Here is a 16,202-nt window from a genome sequence, read left to right as displayed (position 1 = left end):
TTTATTCCCTGGTTTGTATATATATATACCTACTTGGAAATTAACCTAGGCAAAAAAAAAAAAAAAACTATAGAAGCTGATGAAATGCAGGAATTTCCAGTGGTTAATGACAGCCCATCCACATAGTAACAATTAGTTTAATGAAAAACAGTTTGATTTGTGATGTGGTTTTGGCTACTTTACCAATGTGCCTGCAGATAGCCTAACTACCAAACTATGGGCTACAAAGATAACGTTACAAATTTTGATTATACTGCACTGCAAATATTTACTGTTTGTGTATGTTGTTCACCTTTGGACATTTCCTTCTAGGGGTCACCACGGCGAATCATCTTCCACTGATTCACACAGGTGGTTTGGAAGAGATTTTTACATTGGATCCACTTCCTGACACACGCCTGTTTTTTATCCGGGCTGGGGACCGGCACAGGGGGACCCAGACTTGGGGCTACATAGTTAAACAGTAGCGCCAAGGGTCTTGCTCAAGGATCTAAACTGGTTGAAGCTCATCATGCCCCCCTGGGAAACAAATCCTGGTTTCCCATGTACCAGGCCTACACGCAGACCAGACGATTTTTTGACGTTGGGCATGTTAGAAAGAAAACTAAACACACAAACAGTGCAAAACATTTCATTTGGAGGTGGCATGGTGGGAATCCAGTCACAGGTGGATGGCAGGAAGTCAGCAATGCGATAAATGCTTGATAGGAGGGTCTTCAGGGCCCCCAAAATTGTCTGATGGTCCGAGCAGATTTCAGATCGTCACCCTACAGCCGCCCCCTGCCCCTGTGCTGCCATCCCACTGCCACCATCTGATTGTTAGAACTCGATGAGGGCTGCTGACATGGGGCGGGGGCCCGGCAATGAACAGATGACAATCTGGTGTTCCCTGCCACCGTGGGTCCAACTGGGGAGACGGCACAAACCTCAACATGGCTTTGATAATACAACCGTGATCAAGCAAAAATAAAAGCAACAGCAAATAAAAGCAAAAATAAAAACTTATCTTGCGTGACTTGGCAATGATACCTTGGTGGAAAGAAAAGTTAAGTAAATGAAGAGAACACAAATATGGATTTATTGGTATTGGGGAACATACTGCAGTCGTCTATGGACGTGTTGTCTTCAAGTGTAATTTATTACAGTGCATAGGCAGGGCCACTTTTACATGCAGCATCAATCACAAGCTCTGTCATTTGGACTGTAACACACTTGTACACATACTTAAAAACACACAACCAAACGCATAAACACAGCTTCACACAAACACGGCTTTTAGAGGGAGAGCCGGGACAAAAAAAAAAAAGGTATGCTGCAAACAAACATCCATCAAGCCAGCACAATAACTGAGGCGACACCAAACAGATATGTATAAACCCCTGCAATATCTGCAATCCCCCTGAGTACACAGACAATCAGCAATCACCGGTGAGAGTGCAGCCTCTCTGCCTGCAGTCAAGCTTCACAGACGGTCTGTTCCGCCGCTGCAAAGAGCTTATCAGTCCCATTCTGTGCCAAGTTTACCTTTGTACTAAGTGTCATCGTAGGTAGTTGACAACTTTGTGTGGATTCAATTCATCAAGTTCAAATCAGGCAATACGCAACATATGAGCTCAGATTTAAAGCGATAAATATACAATTATAAAAAGATGATAATACTGAGCAAATGGAATTTAGGCACATAAATAAACAAACTGCACGTTCACACAGAAGTGACACAAACAAAGATACGATAAAACGGATATTTGATTACCTTGTTGGAATACCCAGTGGTGTCCAACAGCTCGAAAGGTAACAGATTTTTCAAGAAACATTTCAACATAGTTCTCCAAAACCTTAAAAGGTTCAGGGAACTTTTACGTAACCTTATCAGTGAAACATCTCTACTTCATATTTCTACCAACATCGTGTTTTTACGTTTGTAAAGTGTTGCACATCGGTGCAAAGCCGCATCAGAATCGACTGATTAATGTGGATTGTGTAAACACTTTACTACTGAAACTTCCACATATCAGCTCGCTTTTCTCCGCATCAGAATCAGCTGGAATTCTGTGAACTGCGTCAATGGTTGAAAAGTTACGGTGGTCGAAAGAATGTCAACTGTGGACCTAAAACTATGGTGTTTAAGGGTTAAAACAATTCACGTTTAGTCTCAAAAGAATTGTTCAAAATATTTTTGTAATATCCTTTCTTTTTTTTCCAGTTCGTTTCAAGCAAAGTTCTTTTCTTTTTTTTGGAACAGTAAAATCACACGTTAACAACTGGAATGGTTTTTGTTCATTAGCGCAGATTCAAATGTAGATATACTGTAGGAAGTTTTCTTGTTTGTTTATTTTTTCACAAAATAAAAAGTCACAATATGTTACCCAGCTTCCTGCAGACTAATGACTCAGACCTCAACTGTAAGAGGTTGATGAAATCAGGACAAACGAAAAGCATTTTTAAAATTTGGACCACCAACAACAGCAACGCAAAAAGTGCCATTTTCTTCACCACTGGCAGAGCTATTGTGCACAGTCTTTCCAGGGATGTCACTTTAAACGGACTTTCTTTGTGCGTCAGCTGGGGCTCTGTAGTTTTATCATCTAATTTTATGTCTAAACTCAAGTTCGGATTCACAGTAAAGGCTTTGGGCTTCATTTGTTTTTTATTTTTTGAAATATGGTTGGGTCATTATGCAAAAAGAAAACTGTTTTACCTCTGCTGGTGGTGTATGCAGCACTCTTCATCTGCTTGCTTCTTTCATCTGTCAGCTTTTAAGTGAAAGCCCACTGAGTGTCATTTGATGGCAAGCTTTATTCTGCCTTGGTTCTTGCTGGTTTCTTCTTTTGAGCGCCAAAATTGTCAGAATTTGTTTTTCCGTGAGCATTGTAGTGTACCTTCAGCCTGCCCTAACATCACACTGAAGAAATACTTTACATTCATTTAGAAATGACTCTTAAAGCATAGGCCCAGAAGAGACATTTAAGTATTTTGCTAAACGTTTTACTTCACATTTTGGACAGGCAGGGCTCTTTGAACTGACCACGGGCAATGGCTTTTTACCACCAGGGAAAATGACCAGGGCATGTTTTGAAAAGTTTCTCTATGATTTGGTTTGGGACTCCTGCAGAGCAAAACCAAACTTTTAATGACTTGACAGAGACGCCTAACTGCCACACAAGATGGCAGATATTTTGGCAACTGCATGTCTGTAAACCTGCCTAAAGGGTTTCCTACACAAACACACATGAAAGCTTTCATATCTACACGCGCCTAGACAGAAGCATGCGGATAAAGCCAAAGCTTAGCTTAAAAGCTAAGACCCCCACAAACACTCTCAGACACATCCAATATGACATCGTAAATATGCATACATGCTCTTGTTAGAGGGTTGGATTCTGTTGCGAGTGAAATGGCTTCTTGTGAGCAGAGACACACAAATACTTCTAGACAAATGCTGTGATCTGTTGTACTTGTTGTTTTTCTGCATTTTCCTTTCATGTTCTGAGCTCAGTGTGTGATTCCTGCCTCTCCACTGGGAATAGAGAGAGGGTGAGCCAAATCTGTGTGACGGGGTGGAGGTGAAGGAAGAAGAAAAAAGAGGCGGCAGAACGAATGAAAGGCAGAGGAGAATGTATAATTGAGCAACCTTGGCAATCCCACATCTTCATAACATGATTAGGACTAACCTGGCATCTAAATATGGAAGAGGAAAATATTCCTGCTGGTTACTATTGCCACAGGCCTCCATATTTAAGATAATTTTTCATAACATTTTTTATTGCTTTTTTCCCTGTGGGTAGATGCAAGCAAGTTGTTTCTGTGTGTCTGTTGTTCAGGCTATTATAAACATTTATTTTTTAAGTATAAAGAAAAAGAATGCACCAAAACCCAGGAGTTTTAGCCGATTAACGTTGGCAGGGCTTGGATGAGAACAGAATGTAGAGTCATGCCTTTATCAAAATGAGCATCTGCAGAAATGGTGGGTCAATAATAGTCCATGGGTGTTTTTGCATCATCTGACAGTAGAGATAATGCCCGACATGCATAAAGAATGCTCCAGATTCATCTTTGCTCACACAAAGACGCAGGGATGCTTGGTGCACCTCAGGCACTAGGCCAAGCACAGCAGAGATGGGGTGAAGTGACAGAAGCAGCAGTTGGCAGTCTATCAGTGAAAGACAGATCGGATATGGAATATTATGGTGTTTGTTCTGTGTGTTTATAAGTGTGAGTGTGTGTGACTGTTAACAGTTTTGTTTAACACCAGGGCAGGCTGTTGGGTAAATCAAAGAGGCATCAGGAGGGCCGCTGCTTCACTTGGAACTCAACAGAGAGGATCACGGTTCATGTTTTTTTCGTGTATGTAACTAGGGATGGGTACCGAGCCCCGGTATTGAACGCGCCCCGGGGCCACATTCTTCAAGACCGCAGTATCGTTAAGATCTGACCTAACGGTTCTGCTATCGGTAATGGAGAAGTCGCTTTATTTTCTGTGTCCCACAAAATATAAATGTTATCTGGCATATTTAACTCATCAAGTCAGTCGATTTTCCTTTAATTAATGATTATGTTAATTTCGCTGCTTTCGCTGAACAGGAGAGGTCTGTCTGCCTATTTATCTGCACGGGGGGCGGGGCTGTTCAGACAGTACGCGCCGCGCGCGCACACACACAAGGCAAGGCAGCGCACACAGTCAGTGGTGGTTTCGTAGGGGACACGTGAGCGCCCCCCGAAAAAATCCTTTTATCCTCCTGTGCTGTAAGAACACCCATTTCCGAGTAAAATTAATGAAGTTTGCGTCAAGGAGTCCCTACCATTCTGTCACCTTGCTGCTACGATGACCGTATGTTGCACTGTCTGTGAACACAGGGGGGGTTGGCTGCACGCGGAGCAAACAACGTACAGGTAGAAAAGACCCACCGCTTATGTTTCAGACCCGCAACAAACTAACGGCTGCTTCCTAAAAGTTAATAATAATTAATAGCTAATGATATTCATTATATATAAAGTTAATATAGTTTATTGGGTTTACTGGATTTAAAGAAAAATAAATAAATAGAAACTAATCTGCATCAAAGTGAATTTGTTTCCATCATCTCACTTAACTTAACTCTGGTGTTTGACACACAGGAAAGTCTGTTCAAGGTTGTGGAAAATGGACAAAAGATCAAAGGAAATATCACGCTTATAAAGAAAAAAAATAATGAAATTAAATAATTAAATAACTATCCTGTCTGGAACATTCTCATGTATAAAGTAAAATGTTTTGTTAAAAAAACAATGTTGCAAAATGAGGAAATAAAACACTTTATGTTGCAAATTGGTGATTTTCCACGACCATTCAACGTATGTCCACGATTGTCTATTAGACTTTTCACGCATGTACCACCAATGTATAACTTTCATATCACAGATATAACAATAAAATTACATAATTGGTGCACAAATGACTAATTAATCACTTATTAACAGCAGACTAATTGTTCATGCACGATTCCCGTATTGTGTGATGAGTATATAAATTGGCCGATCGGTACAGAGCAGTCTATACCGAGTGGGGGTTCGGGGTTCCCCCCCCAGGGTAGGGGGTCAGGTCTATGGAGTTATTTCAGTCTCAATAATCAGAAATGCACACAACCGGTTTTACAAATACACACGCTCCGATTCACAAATGTCATTTTATGCAAACGTGAAAAATAAATTCGGAAATACACACCCTGTGTTTCACAAACACACAGATTATGTTTCACAAATGCACACTAAATGTTTTACAAATGCACAATAAGTGTTTCTCACAAATGTGCACACTGTTTTTCACATAAACATTTTAGGAATTCACAATAAATGTATCAGAAATGCACAGTAAGTGCTTCACAAACGTGACTTTTAGGTACACATGTGATGTGAACTCACAGATCATTCGAACTGCAGACTGTGCATTCAAAATCCCGTTCTCGTTTGTGAATCTCCCCGTGTGTGTGAGAGATTTTTCTACGGTGAATATTGAGACTCATCTGACGGAGCGGGTCAACTAATGTCACCATTGGCTAGTGAATCTGTCAATCAAACTCATCGGCAAAGCAGGCGGGTTCGCTTTTAGCCAATCGAATGGCCCCTTACACTCTTCACTCTCAACTGACGAGGGAGGGAGCTGTTCAGCACAGCAGTTGGGAGGACGCGGGCGGCAAACATGGCGGAGAGGTCTTCAGAACGGGAACAGTCTCAGCCCGTAAGTAATGCACTTATTTTATCATTCCCTCGTTGTACATCTTGTAATGTTATTGAATACTAAGTTGAAGCGGTCTCCTTAGCCAAGTGACATGTGTGAATGCTTTATGAACACTGCAGCCGAGTCGTTTGCAGAGTACCCCCACCGCAAATTAGCTTAGCTTAGCCTGTGCGGTCATATTTTTTATGAAAGCGGGGGAGGACTTATGATGGTTTTGTCAAGTTTTATACTTGGCATACCAGCTCTTCACACAACACGAGTAACTACAACCAACCAGGGGCCTCGAAACTAGCCGGCTTTCGACTCAAATTGTGTCTGCCTGCCCTGTGTGAGTGTGAGGGAAGTTTAAGCTAGCGCGTCGGTTCAAGCTAGATATACAGCCAATGTAGGTTCTTAACATGATTCATAAGGAGCCAAGGGGAAAACATGCCGGATTTACAGCAGCACAGAAAGTTTAATAAAAAGTATTGATTTAGAGACGGGGATTTGTTTAAACACTGATGCTATGCTAACTAGCTAGTAAGTTAGCTGTCCCGTGTGCTGCCTTTATGTAAACGCGATCCGGGTTAAAGTTAGACAGTCTTTTCACAACCCAGACTTTAAGACGGGGTGGATATGTGCAACAAAGTTAATTCATATGACATCCATGAAAACGGCATTTTTTAAACATAACATACATGAATCCACTGAGAATGAAAGAAGCCTCATTAACGTTTCTAACGTTAGAACCCGTATTCATTGTGATGACCAGCCCTATGAGATTGTGTCAGAGTGACAGCCACTAAATTCCCCGTATCTTTACTTCCAATGACAAAATGACAAGAATCCCAAACATTGTGTTTTTAGGCTGTTTTGTAGTCAATAAGTAGTCACAGAAAGGGCGGATGGGAGAAATCTGCTGTCAACAGTGATTTGAGTAGAAGTTACTGTAAGTATTACACACAGGCTTCCTGTGATCAGTGTCTTGTCTCTGATATTTTTTTAAAGCTGTTCTTTACTACAAGCTCAAGTTATCATAGCAAGAGTGTTTTAAAAAATTCCCCTTTCTAATATTTGAAAATTATGTAATTTAATCTCAGACAGCTAAATGATCCATCCATGTTTGTTGTGTTTTTATTTATTCTCTAGGAATTGCTGAAGCGTGACATCCTAAATACCTTTCTATTCTATTCTATTTCATATTTTATCATCCTATTGTATTACTGTTTTACCTGTCAATTGGGAATTTAGCATTTTTGCCCCTGTAAATATCTGTCAGTTGAAAGTATTTGTACTTGTATTCCATAGATCTTGTACCTGAGAAGATAGCAGAGAACAACTGTGCAGACACCCACTTGGCCTTCTTCAGTGACGCTGTGAACGTTTATGGCTTACCTCTGAGGTATTCATGTTTTTCATAAAGAAATCTTTTATTCACATATCAGGCAGTATAAGTACTTGGTTTTTTGTACAAAAATAAAATAACTTTTTTTAGACTCCTCTGAAAACAAAGCCAACTCTAAAACTTTCCCCTCGTGAATAACATTTTACCCCCCCTTAACAGTCTCTCTCACCTCATTTTTTTCCCCAGTGATACATGTAACCCACTCCTGCAATTTATCTAACCTAGAAATTCTACTTATTGGCATCATACATAAGAACATTACATTTTAAGTTGATGTGTACCGTATTGGCGATGCATTTGTAATTATGTGTTTGAGACTTGATTTTCATGTTATTGTCAGGGTGAGAGGAGATCACGGAGGAGAAAACGTGGGCATAGCCGAGTTAATGCTCACAGTACGTACAACTGACACAAACGGCTTCATTGTGGGAAAAGTGTACACACAATCAACGGTGAGTTGAACCTAGTTTTAGATGCTTTAATATATACATAAAAGTGAATGATGTATTAAAAATAAATCTGACAATATAATATTTCTTTTTGCTTTTTTCCAAATACAGGATTGAGCTCCTCTGGTGTGATGTCTTCATGACTGTTACTGGTTTATATTACAACATCCTGCACTCTCCTGAGGACCAAGACTTGCTCAATATCAGTAACATCACGTATTCTGCTGCCATTACATCTTCCTACCACGCATTCAGGCCAGTTTGGATGTCTTTAGTGACGCGTGGGACAGCCAATCAGGACGGAGCAAAGCATGACACCAAATCAGCTGTGGCATTTGGGCTTGACCCAGAACCCTGTTTCTGATCCCCGGGTAAGTGCTTTATTTCAGTGTTTTTCAACCTTTGTTCTCTTGTTCCACGGTCTGACACCGGACTCTGTGGAAAGTTACACCGCTAAAGACAAGCTTTAGCTGGTATTTTTGTTATAACTGAGCGACTTTATCAGCAGAATTAAAAACAAGGAAGTGAAAACTTTAACCACTTCTCATTGGTCAGACTGATGACATGTGATTAAGCCTTCAAGAATGATTGGTGGAGACAGTTAAAGGGGCGGGACTTTTCCTTACAAGGTTATAGCTGCAGCTAAATCACGGTACTGTCAACCTTATCAAAATGTATTTTATAGAATTAAATAAACACAAAGAAAAAGTAATTTTAAGATCTTTTATATTCCTAACTACTCAGTGTTTTATCAGTGCCTGTTTGGATTAACAAAGAGCTGATTTCCTGGAGATGGAAAATGATTTCAGATCAGTGAAGTAGGGCAATTCCCCACGGCACACTTGACCATCTCCCGCGGCACACACACTGGTTGAAAAACCCTGCTTTATTTAATCTCACTGTACTGGACAACTGATTTGTGTGCAGTTCGACTAAAGTGGAAAGTATCAAGAACAGTATGATGAAATCACAATGACTACAAGGAATTTTCATCAAAAATGAATGAAAAGTATTATTGTTGTGTGGTGCAAACTATTTCCCTAAATTGTTTGTTTTTTTTAAATCAAGTAGGAAGAATAGCACATCTGCAAGTTCAAAATGCATCACAATGCATGGCATTATGAGCCATCAGCTGTACTAATCTCACTACTTTGTTAAGAGTCACTTATTTGCAAATTATAAACAGTTATGGAGATATGAGGTCTGCCTGCTAGAAACAATATAAGTCATTATTAGTGGGTCTCTGTTCCTGCATAATCTAAAACATTAAAAAAAACAGTGCTGTTCATAAACAGTATCTTTTTTTTTTTTTTTGTCAGGGTATGCTGGTTCCAGAGATTGAATGGGAGGAGAGTGGATCCATGGCTGAACCTCATCCTGGGATCAATGTCCTGGAATGGGACAGTCACCTTTTGGGTCCACAAATGTTGGAACTGCAAGACGACATCAATCCATTGTTTAATTCAGACCGTGTGGGAGTGGACCTACATCTTTACTGTCCCGTTTGTTTAGAACTTAATTTAGGCGACATAATTACATACAGAAGAAGAGAGACTGAGGGGAGTAAGACAGAGTTCAAATCAATACTGCTGTATTGTTCAAGGGACTTCATTGTATGTAAGGAAGTTATGAAAATTAGTTCCACTTTAAATAAAATTCAAATCAGTAGAGATCCCACATTTGCTTAAATTTTGATGTTTTAATCTGTCCATGTTTTCACTGAATTTTACTCTGCAATAAAGGGTGAATGTTTGCACTTTGTTGTTCTATGACCATCTTTTGTTGTGTAGTATTTAACCAGCTATAAAACCCAGAGAGATGAGGATCTTTTTTGCAAGGGTGACCTGGCCAAGAGGTGTATATGTATATGGTTACAATATAAAATCAATGACATTTGAGTTATTAAAAAAATAAAATTAAGGTCTGGCAAAGTGACCTCGGGCTGAGCAGGGGAGGTGTATTGGGTATCTGTGATTGACAGTGAGATGAACTTGAGGTAATGTAGTCCCACTGCGTGGTACGGAGCAAAGTGATGCCAGTTTCTCCACAGAACCTACTGTGGAAGTTAAAGATTTTTCTCCTCCACCTTCAGATGATCACGACCGAAGGGAACCGTGTCTGAGTGTTGAAATGACGCTAGCATGAAAGCTAAGAGAATAACGTACAAACAATCCCGAGTGAAACATTCATTTTAAATCTCATGACCAGTACAGAGTTCGATGGATTCTATGTCAACTGCATTCAACCACTGTTGCCTTGCTCCCAGGTCCACTGAAAAGTTGCACAAGCCAGTAATTTTTGACAACCCAAGGCAAATAAACCGACAAGCCATGCTAAGGCTAACACGCTAACGACCGACTGGTACAGAATCAAATATGGGCGGAGCTTTTGCCACCTGCAGAAAGCGTAGAGAAAGTGTAAGGGGCCATTCGATTGGCTAAAAGCGAACCCGCCTGCTTTGCCGATGAGTTTGATTGACAGATTCACTAGCCAATGGTGACATTAGTTGACCCGCTCCGTCAGATGAGTCTCAATATTCACCGTAGAAAAATCTCTCACACACACGGGGAGATTCACAAACGAGAACGGGATTTTGAATGCACAGTCTGCAATTCGAATGATCTGTGAGTTCACATCACATGTGTAACTAAAAATCACGTTTGTGAAGCACTTACTGTGTATTTCTGATACATTTATTGTGAATTTCTAAAATGTTTTTGTGAAAAACAGTGTGCACATTTGTGAGAAACACTTATTGTGCATTTGTAAAACATTTAGTGTGCATTTGTGAAACACAATCTGTGTGTTTGTGAAACACAGGGTGTGTATTTCCGAATTTATTTTTCACGTTTGCATAAAATGACATTTGTGAATCGGAGCGTGTGTATTTGTAAAACCGGTTGTGTGCATTTCTGATTATTGAGACTGAAATAACTCCATACAGGTCTCACGTGGGGTGGTGTCCAGCCCCGAGCAGAAGGCAGGTCGGGTACGGCGGGCGTGAATGGAAAGATTTTTGAATCAATTTATCAAGTTTTGGAGAAAGTGAAGTAAAATCATTAAAAGTCAATCAATTTAACAATTTTCAATAAGTGATTAATCATTTGTTTTACTTTTTTAAATATTTTTTTGTATTTTTATTTTATTTTTATTTATTTTTTTAAATTTTTATAATAAAGAAATGCTGTAGGGGAAGAGTAAAAAGGGTCCATAACTGTCGATTGTCCAAGGTTGGTATTTCTTCTTTTACTGATAACAGCTGATCTCCTGGGTTCAAAACAGAGTTAATAGTTCTCTTCGATGTTATGACTGCAGACATTAGATTCAGGTCCATATCCTTCTTCAGCTGATATCAGCTGCGGTGAAAGTTGAGGTCAAGTTGTCTGCAGGTCAGAACTCTGCTGTTATTCAGGTTACGTAAAGTGATGAATCCACGTGTCATATTTCTTGAAATTATTTGGCTCTTCGGTTTATTACTCCATGTTGTTTCAGACGACCGTGATCAAACACTTCTCAAAGTCCTTCATGGTGTTCACAACCACAACCTTGGACCGGTCCTCTGGACCGAGCGGTTTGACGTAAATCCTGCAGCCTTTAACCCAAGTGTTCTCAATCTGCTTACGCTTCCTGAGAAGCCGTGCATGTTTTGAGATTTCAGCATTCCTTCTGGTCAGATGGTCATTCAGATAAGCAGCCGAACCTTTCAGTTGTTTCCTTTGATTCATCAAAGCTAGCTTGTGTTTGTGATTCACAAACCTGATGAAGATCGCTGGTTTATCCGTCTCCTTTCTCCTGGGGAGCAGGTGGCAGGTCTCGATGGTATTGAGATCCAGGGAAATCCCTTTAGATGTGAGAAATGAATGTATTTGCTGTTCCAAAGACACTGCACCGATCTCCGTATTGGCACTGCTAGCTACGCTAGCGCTAGCATTAGCAGTGCTTGCTCCTGCTGCATTCAGCTTCGCTCGAGGCTTGAATGGTACTCCAGTGAGAATGACATTATTCATCCTTACTTGCTGTTCCACATCGTCCAGTCTTTTCTCCAGAATCTCGACCCGGTTTTCTCGCTGCTCGTTTTGAGCCCGAAATCTTCGGAACTCTTCCATCATATCCCAGAGTGGCGTTAGCTTAGCCGACACTTGTTCCATAAAACTTTTCAGCGTTTCTTGAATAATGTCAAGAGTCTTCTTGAGGTCTTCATATTCCTGGGGTTTCTTCGGGGGCATGGTCAGCTCTCTTTTTTGAAAATCAACCTTTTAAGTAATTTGAAGATAGTTGTATTCGCAGAGAGGCACGCCACGCGTCCTGCCGTGTAATCCGGAACCGGGTTGACACTCAGTATTCTGAGTGTCAAAGTGAAGAAGTTAAATGAAGCACGGGTTTACGTGTTCTTCGCTTTTTTTATTCGTACGTTTTCCGTGGTTTTAACGTGGTTCATTCGTGATACATCTGTGAAAATTTCAGGTAAAGACCACAAGTTTTCTCACTTTTTCCATATACTGTATATTACATCTGTGTAATATGCACAACATGTACTGAGTGGTGTGACGTGGCCTTAACAGTGACTGTTACTGGACTTTCTAAAGTGTAGCTCACTCTGTTATTCTGCAAGGCTTTTGTTCCTCTCTCGTTATTGCTTTTGTTTGGGTTCTTTTTTTCTTAAACTTTATTATCTACAGTGTTCTGATATTTCCATATCTGCGAAACCCACTCCTACGCCAACAGAATAAATTGAGGTCTGTATTAATGACTGGATGTTTGTCCTCTGAGCTTCATGGTGGTGTGGTGGTTTTCACAGTTGCCTCACAGCAAGAAGGTTCCTGCTTCAAATGCCTCCTGGGGCCTTCCTGTGAGGTGTTTGCATGTTTCACCATGTTGGTGTGGGTTTTCTTTAATAGCGTGGGTATTTTATAATTAATGTTCTGTTTCAAAAAATATATGTAAATGCAACAGGATTTGTATTTTCTTCACATTATCTTTGTTTATAGTTGTTGGTGTTGGCCTGTGATTGACAGGTGACACATTAACACTGATTGCTAGTTTCCCCCACAAGAAGGAGGAAGAGACCCTTAATTGAGATGATTTACTTTAAGCAGAATGTAAGCGGAGAAAATAAATAAATAAAAAACTAAACAGGGACTAGTCATATTATCAAATGCAAATATTTTATAGACCAGGCTGTTGCTTATCCAGCATTGCAATCTTACAGTTTTTTACATGATTTAATGACTGGTCATGGTAACTAAAACGCCATTATTAGTTCATTTATATTTTTCCCTATTTCTCTAGGGTACATTTTTACTTTGAATATTTCTTCTGTGCACAGTCCACTCCTTTCCTCCATCTCTCACTTTTCTTTTTTTCTCCAAGCTTCTGCTTTTGCACTTTGGGGGAAACTGATGAGAGCCTTCATTCCCTTTTGTAACCCATCTTCAGTCCCTCTTTCTAGGGAATTGTTGGTTATCATGATGGAGTTGTAGGGGGCTAACTACACAACCAGATCATCCTGCCTCAATGTTCTTGTAACAAGGAACAATGCACACCTTCTTTGTACTATAGATGTCAAATCTTATTTAGGATGTTACTAAAGCAAGATATTGGAGCCGGTTTAGCTCGTGCTGGTTTGCGGCACCTTCCGTCCGTGAAACCAGGGTTCGACTCCGGGCTGCTCCCTGTTCCCTTCTCTACTTCTATGCCGGTCCCAAGCCCGGTTGCTTTGAGAGGGTTGCATCAGGAAGGGCATCTGGCGTAAAAACATTGCCAAGTTTACCATGCGACTCGTTTGCTGTGGCAACCCCTGATGGGGGTCCATTGCACTTGTTTGATGTCCATGAATCTATAATACACGCTAAATCCTTTGGTGTGTCTGATATCCATTTAAAAACTATTAAAAGTTTCCTCAAACCTGAAGCACATTGGGAGCCAATGCTTCAATGCCATTGCTGTGCAGAGTTCTGGAGAAGCTAAAGGTCCTTAATGCCATTTTTTGGAAGCTTGCAGGGTGTTACTATAATCAATGCTGTTCATTATGAAAGCATGCATCAGCGTCTCCATATTGGCAAGAGAGAGAATTGGGTGGACTCTAGCCAAATTTCTAAGACGGTAAAAGCTAATTTCAATCACCTGCTTGATTTGAGGGATAATAGTTAGCTTAAAATGAAAAGTAATGCTCAGTTACTAACTGTTTCTGAAGAACTCAACTAATGAAAGTTATTTTCATTTCAGAAACAGTTTCTCTCTCGGCTTCAGGACCAATAATTAAAAGTTCCTTTTTTTATTCTGGTTGAGCTGCAAAAAATGACTTGTCATCCATGATTTCACATCTAAAATACAGCTAGAACGTGCTTCTATTGGCCTTGTGTCATCAGGAGATATAATAAATGTACAGATGGGTATCATCAGCATAGCTATGAATGCTGATCTTGTGGCTTCTGATGACATTATGCAGAGGAAGCATGTAAATAGAAAAAGGCAAAGAGCCGAGGATGGAACCTTGAGGCACACCACATTTAGTTTCATAAGCCCCATAAAAGTGTGTGTCCATGCTTACCATTAAGTTTCTCTCCATGAGATAGGATTTGAACCACTTAAGAACAGTACCAACATCTGACATGAATCCTAGGCACACCTGAGATTGTTGAGGATCCAACAATGCTGTCTCTGTACTATGGTACATTTTAAAACCAGCTTGGTTTATCTCAAAGATGATGTTTTGTAAGAGAAACTCTTTCAGCTGAATTAAAACAAGTTTTTTTAAAAACGTCCAGTTGGCCTCTGGTCTTATTAAAAACTAAATCCACGAATCTCACCTTTGGCCTTCCTGTAGAGCTCTTTACTGGTAGCTACAACCTCCACCTCCTTTTAACTTTACCATCATGATCACTGTATGTCAATCTAGTGTGTCCAAACCAATTATCTGCATCTTATTTTGATGTATTCATTCCTGATTCCATCCATCCTGGTAACTTCCGGCACCTAAAGCAAGCTGGCAACCCATTGATCAGCTCCTCTTCTTCACTTATATTTCCTTTTTTTTTATCTTTTTGACCGACCTTGACCGTTATTTTATTAAACACACTCTGTCATCTATCCCATGGATATTCACACAAAGGAGTTTTAAGCTCTTCTTTCCAATTCAAGGAAAGATCCAATGGCCCTCAGGGACAACGCAACTGCAGGCTTCTGCTGCGCCATCCCAGTGGAGTTAAAGCAGAAGGACTGGGGTTGCAGTGCCACTGCTAAGCTAAACACAGAGCTACAAAAAAAAAAATTCAAACAGAGAATTTGATCCTCCAGTCCTTCAGTGCTAATGGGAAACATCAGCTCACAGTCGACCAGGTATGGCAAGCTGAGTACTCTCACCAGTTTGCCTGTAGGAGAGAGTGAGAGTTGGAAATGCCACCCTCCGCCTCCTTCATGCATACACATCTGGAACAGGAGAGTTGCACTGTTAGACACAGTCCGGCCCCCCTCCTCCTTCAGGACAAACTGATTTCAATAGACATAGGCTAAATGAAGACACATTAGACCAGGGTGTGTGTATAAGTATATACTGTATATATATTTAATGTGAAATTCTAATTTTTAACTGATTAAATGTACAGACTTTTTTATTAAAAGCTGATTTTTGAGAGAAACTGACAGTTATTTTAAATTAAATGGATAAATTCAGAGGAACATGAGAAATTACAGTACATGATCAAACACAATGTATGTGTCATTGTTCCTTCAACAACTTGTTAAATCGGATCCATGTGTTATTAGTTGTCGTGTGGGGTTCCCAAAAGCAAAAATGTTGCTTGCTGCGTGACTGTAAATACTACTTTAAATATAAAATATATCATGCAATATCAGTTTGTTGAGCTTTTAAGAGTATTATAATGTTCATTCCTCACGAAAAGAAACCCCAAAGTGGTATTTGATTTATTCACGCATTTCTGAGTATTTCTCCTGCACTCTGAGCAACAGCTCCTTCCAACCACAAAAACGAGCGGGTTCTCACAAACTAAAATAGACAAGTGAGGAACCGCCCCTTTCAGGAAGAGTGTGCGCTGCCAGTACACCCCCCAGGCTAACACACACACCCAGACACACTGCTGAGGTGGACATGGGGATGATGTCATGAAATAGGCGGCTTACCACAAGGAGTGAAAGG

At 40.3% G+C, this 16,202-nt stretch overlaps 1 protein-coding gene across 1 annotated transcript; it reads left to right on the top strand.

Annotated features, from left to right (window-relative positions):
- Positions 1 to 5,920: 5,920 nt before the first annotated feature.
- LOC144994923 (uncharacterized) lies at positions 5,921 to 9,803 on the top strand. Its single transcript, XM_078954358.1, has 5 exons — positions 5,921 to 6,214; positions 7,502 to 7,595; positions 7,939 to 8,050; positions 8,159 to 8,418; positions 9,367 to 9,803. The coding sequence occupies exons 1-4, from the start codon at positions 6,094 to 6,096 to the stop codon at positions 8,162 to 8,164; spliced, it is 333 nt and encodes a 110-aa protein (XP_078810484.1). The 5' UTR covers positions 5,921 to 6,093; the 3' UTR covers positions 8,165 to 8,418; positions 9,367 to 9,803.
- The last annotated feature ends 6,399 nt before the right edge of the window (positions 9,804 to 16,202 follow it).

The sequence above is a fragment of the Oryzias latipes genome, chromosome 1, assembly GCF_053564925.1.
Source record: "Oryzias latipes strain Hd-rR chromosome 1, Olatipes_Hd-rR_3.1".
NCBI classification, from domain to species: domain Eukaryota; kingdom Metazoa; phylum Chordata; class Actinopteri; order Beloniformes; family Adrianichthyidae; genus Oryzias; species Oryzias latipes.
This window is presented reverse-complemented; position numbering and strand designations above follow the sequence as displayed.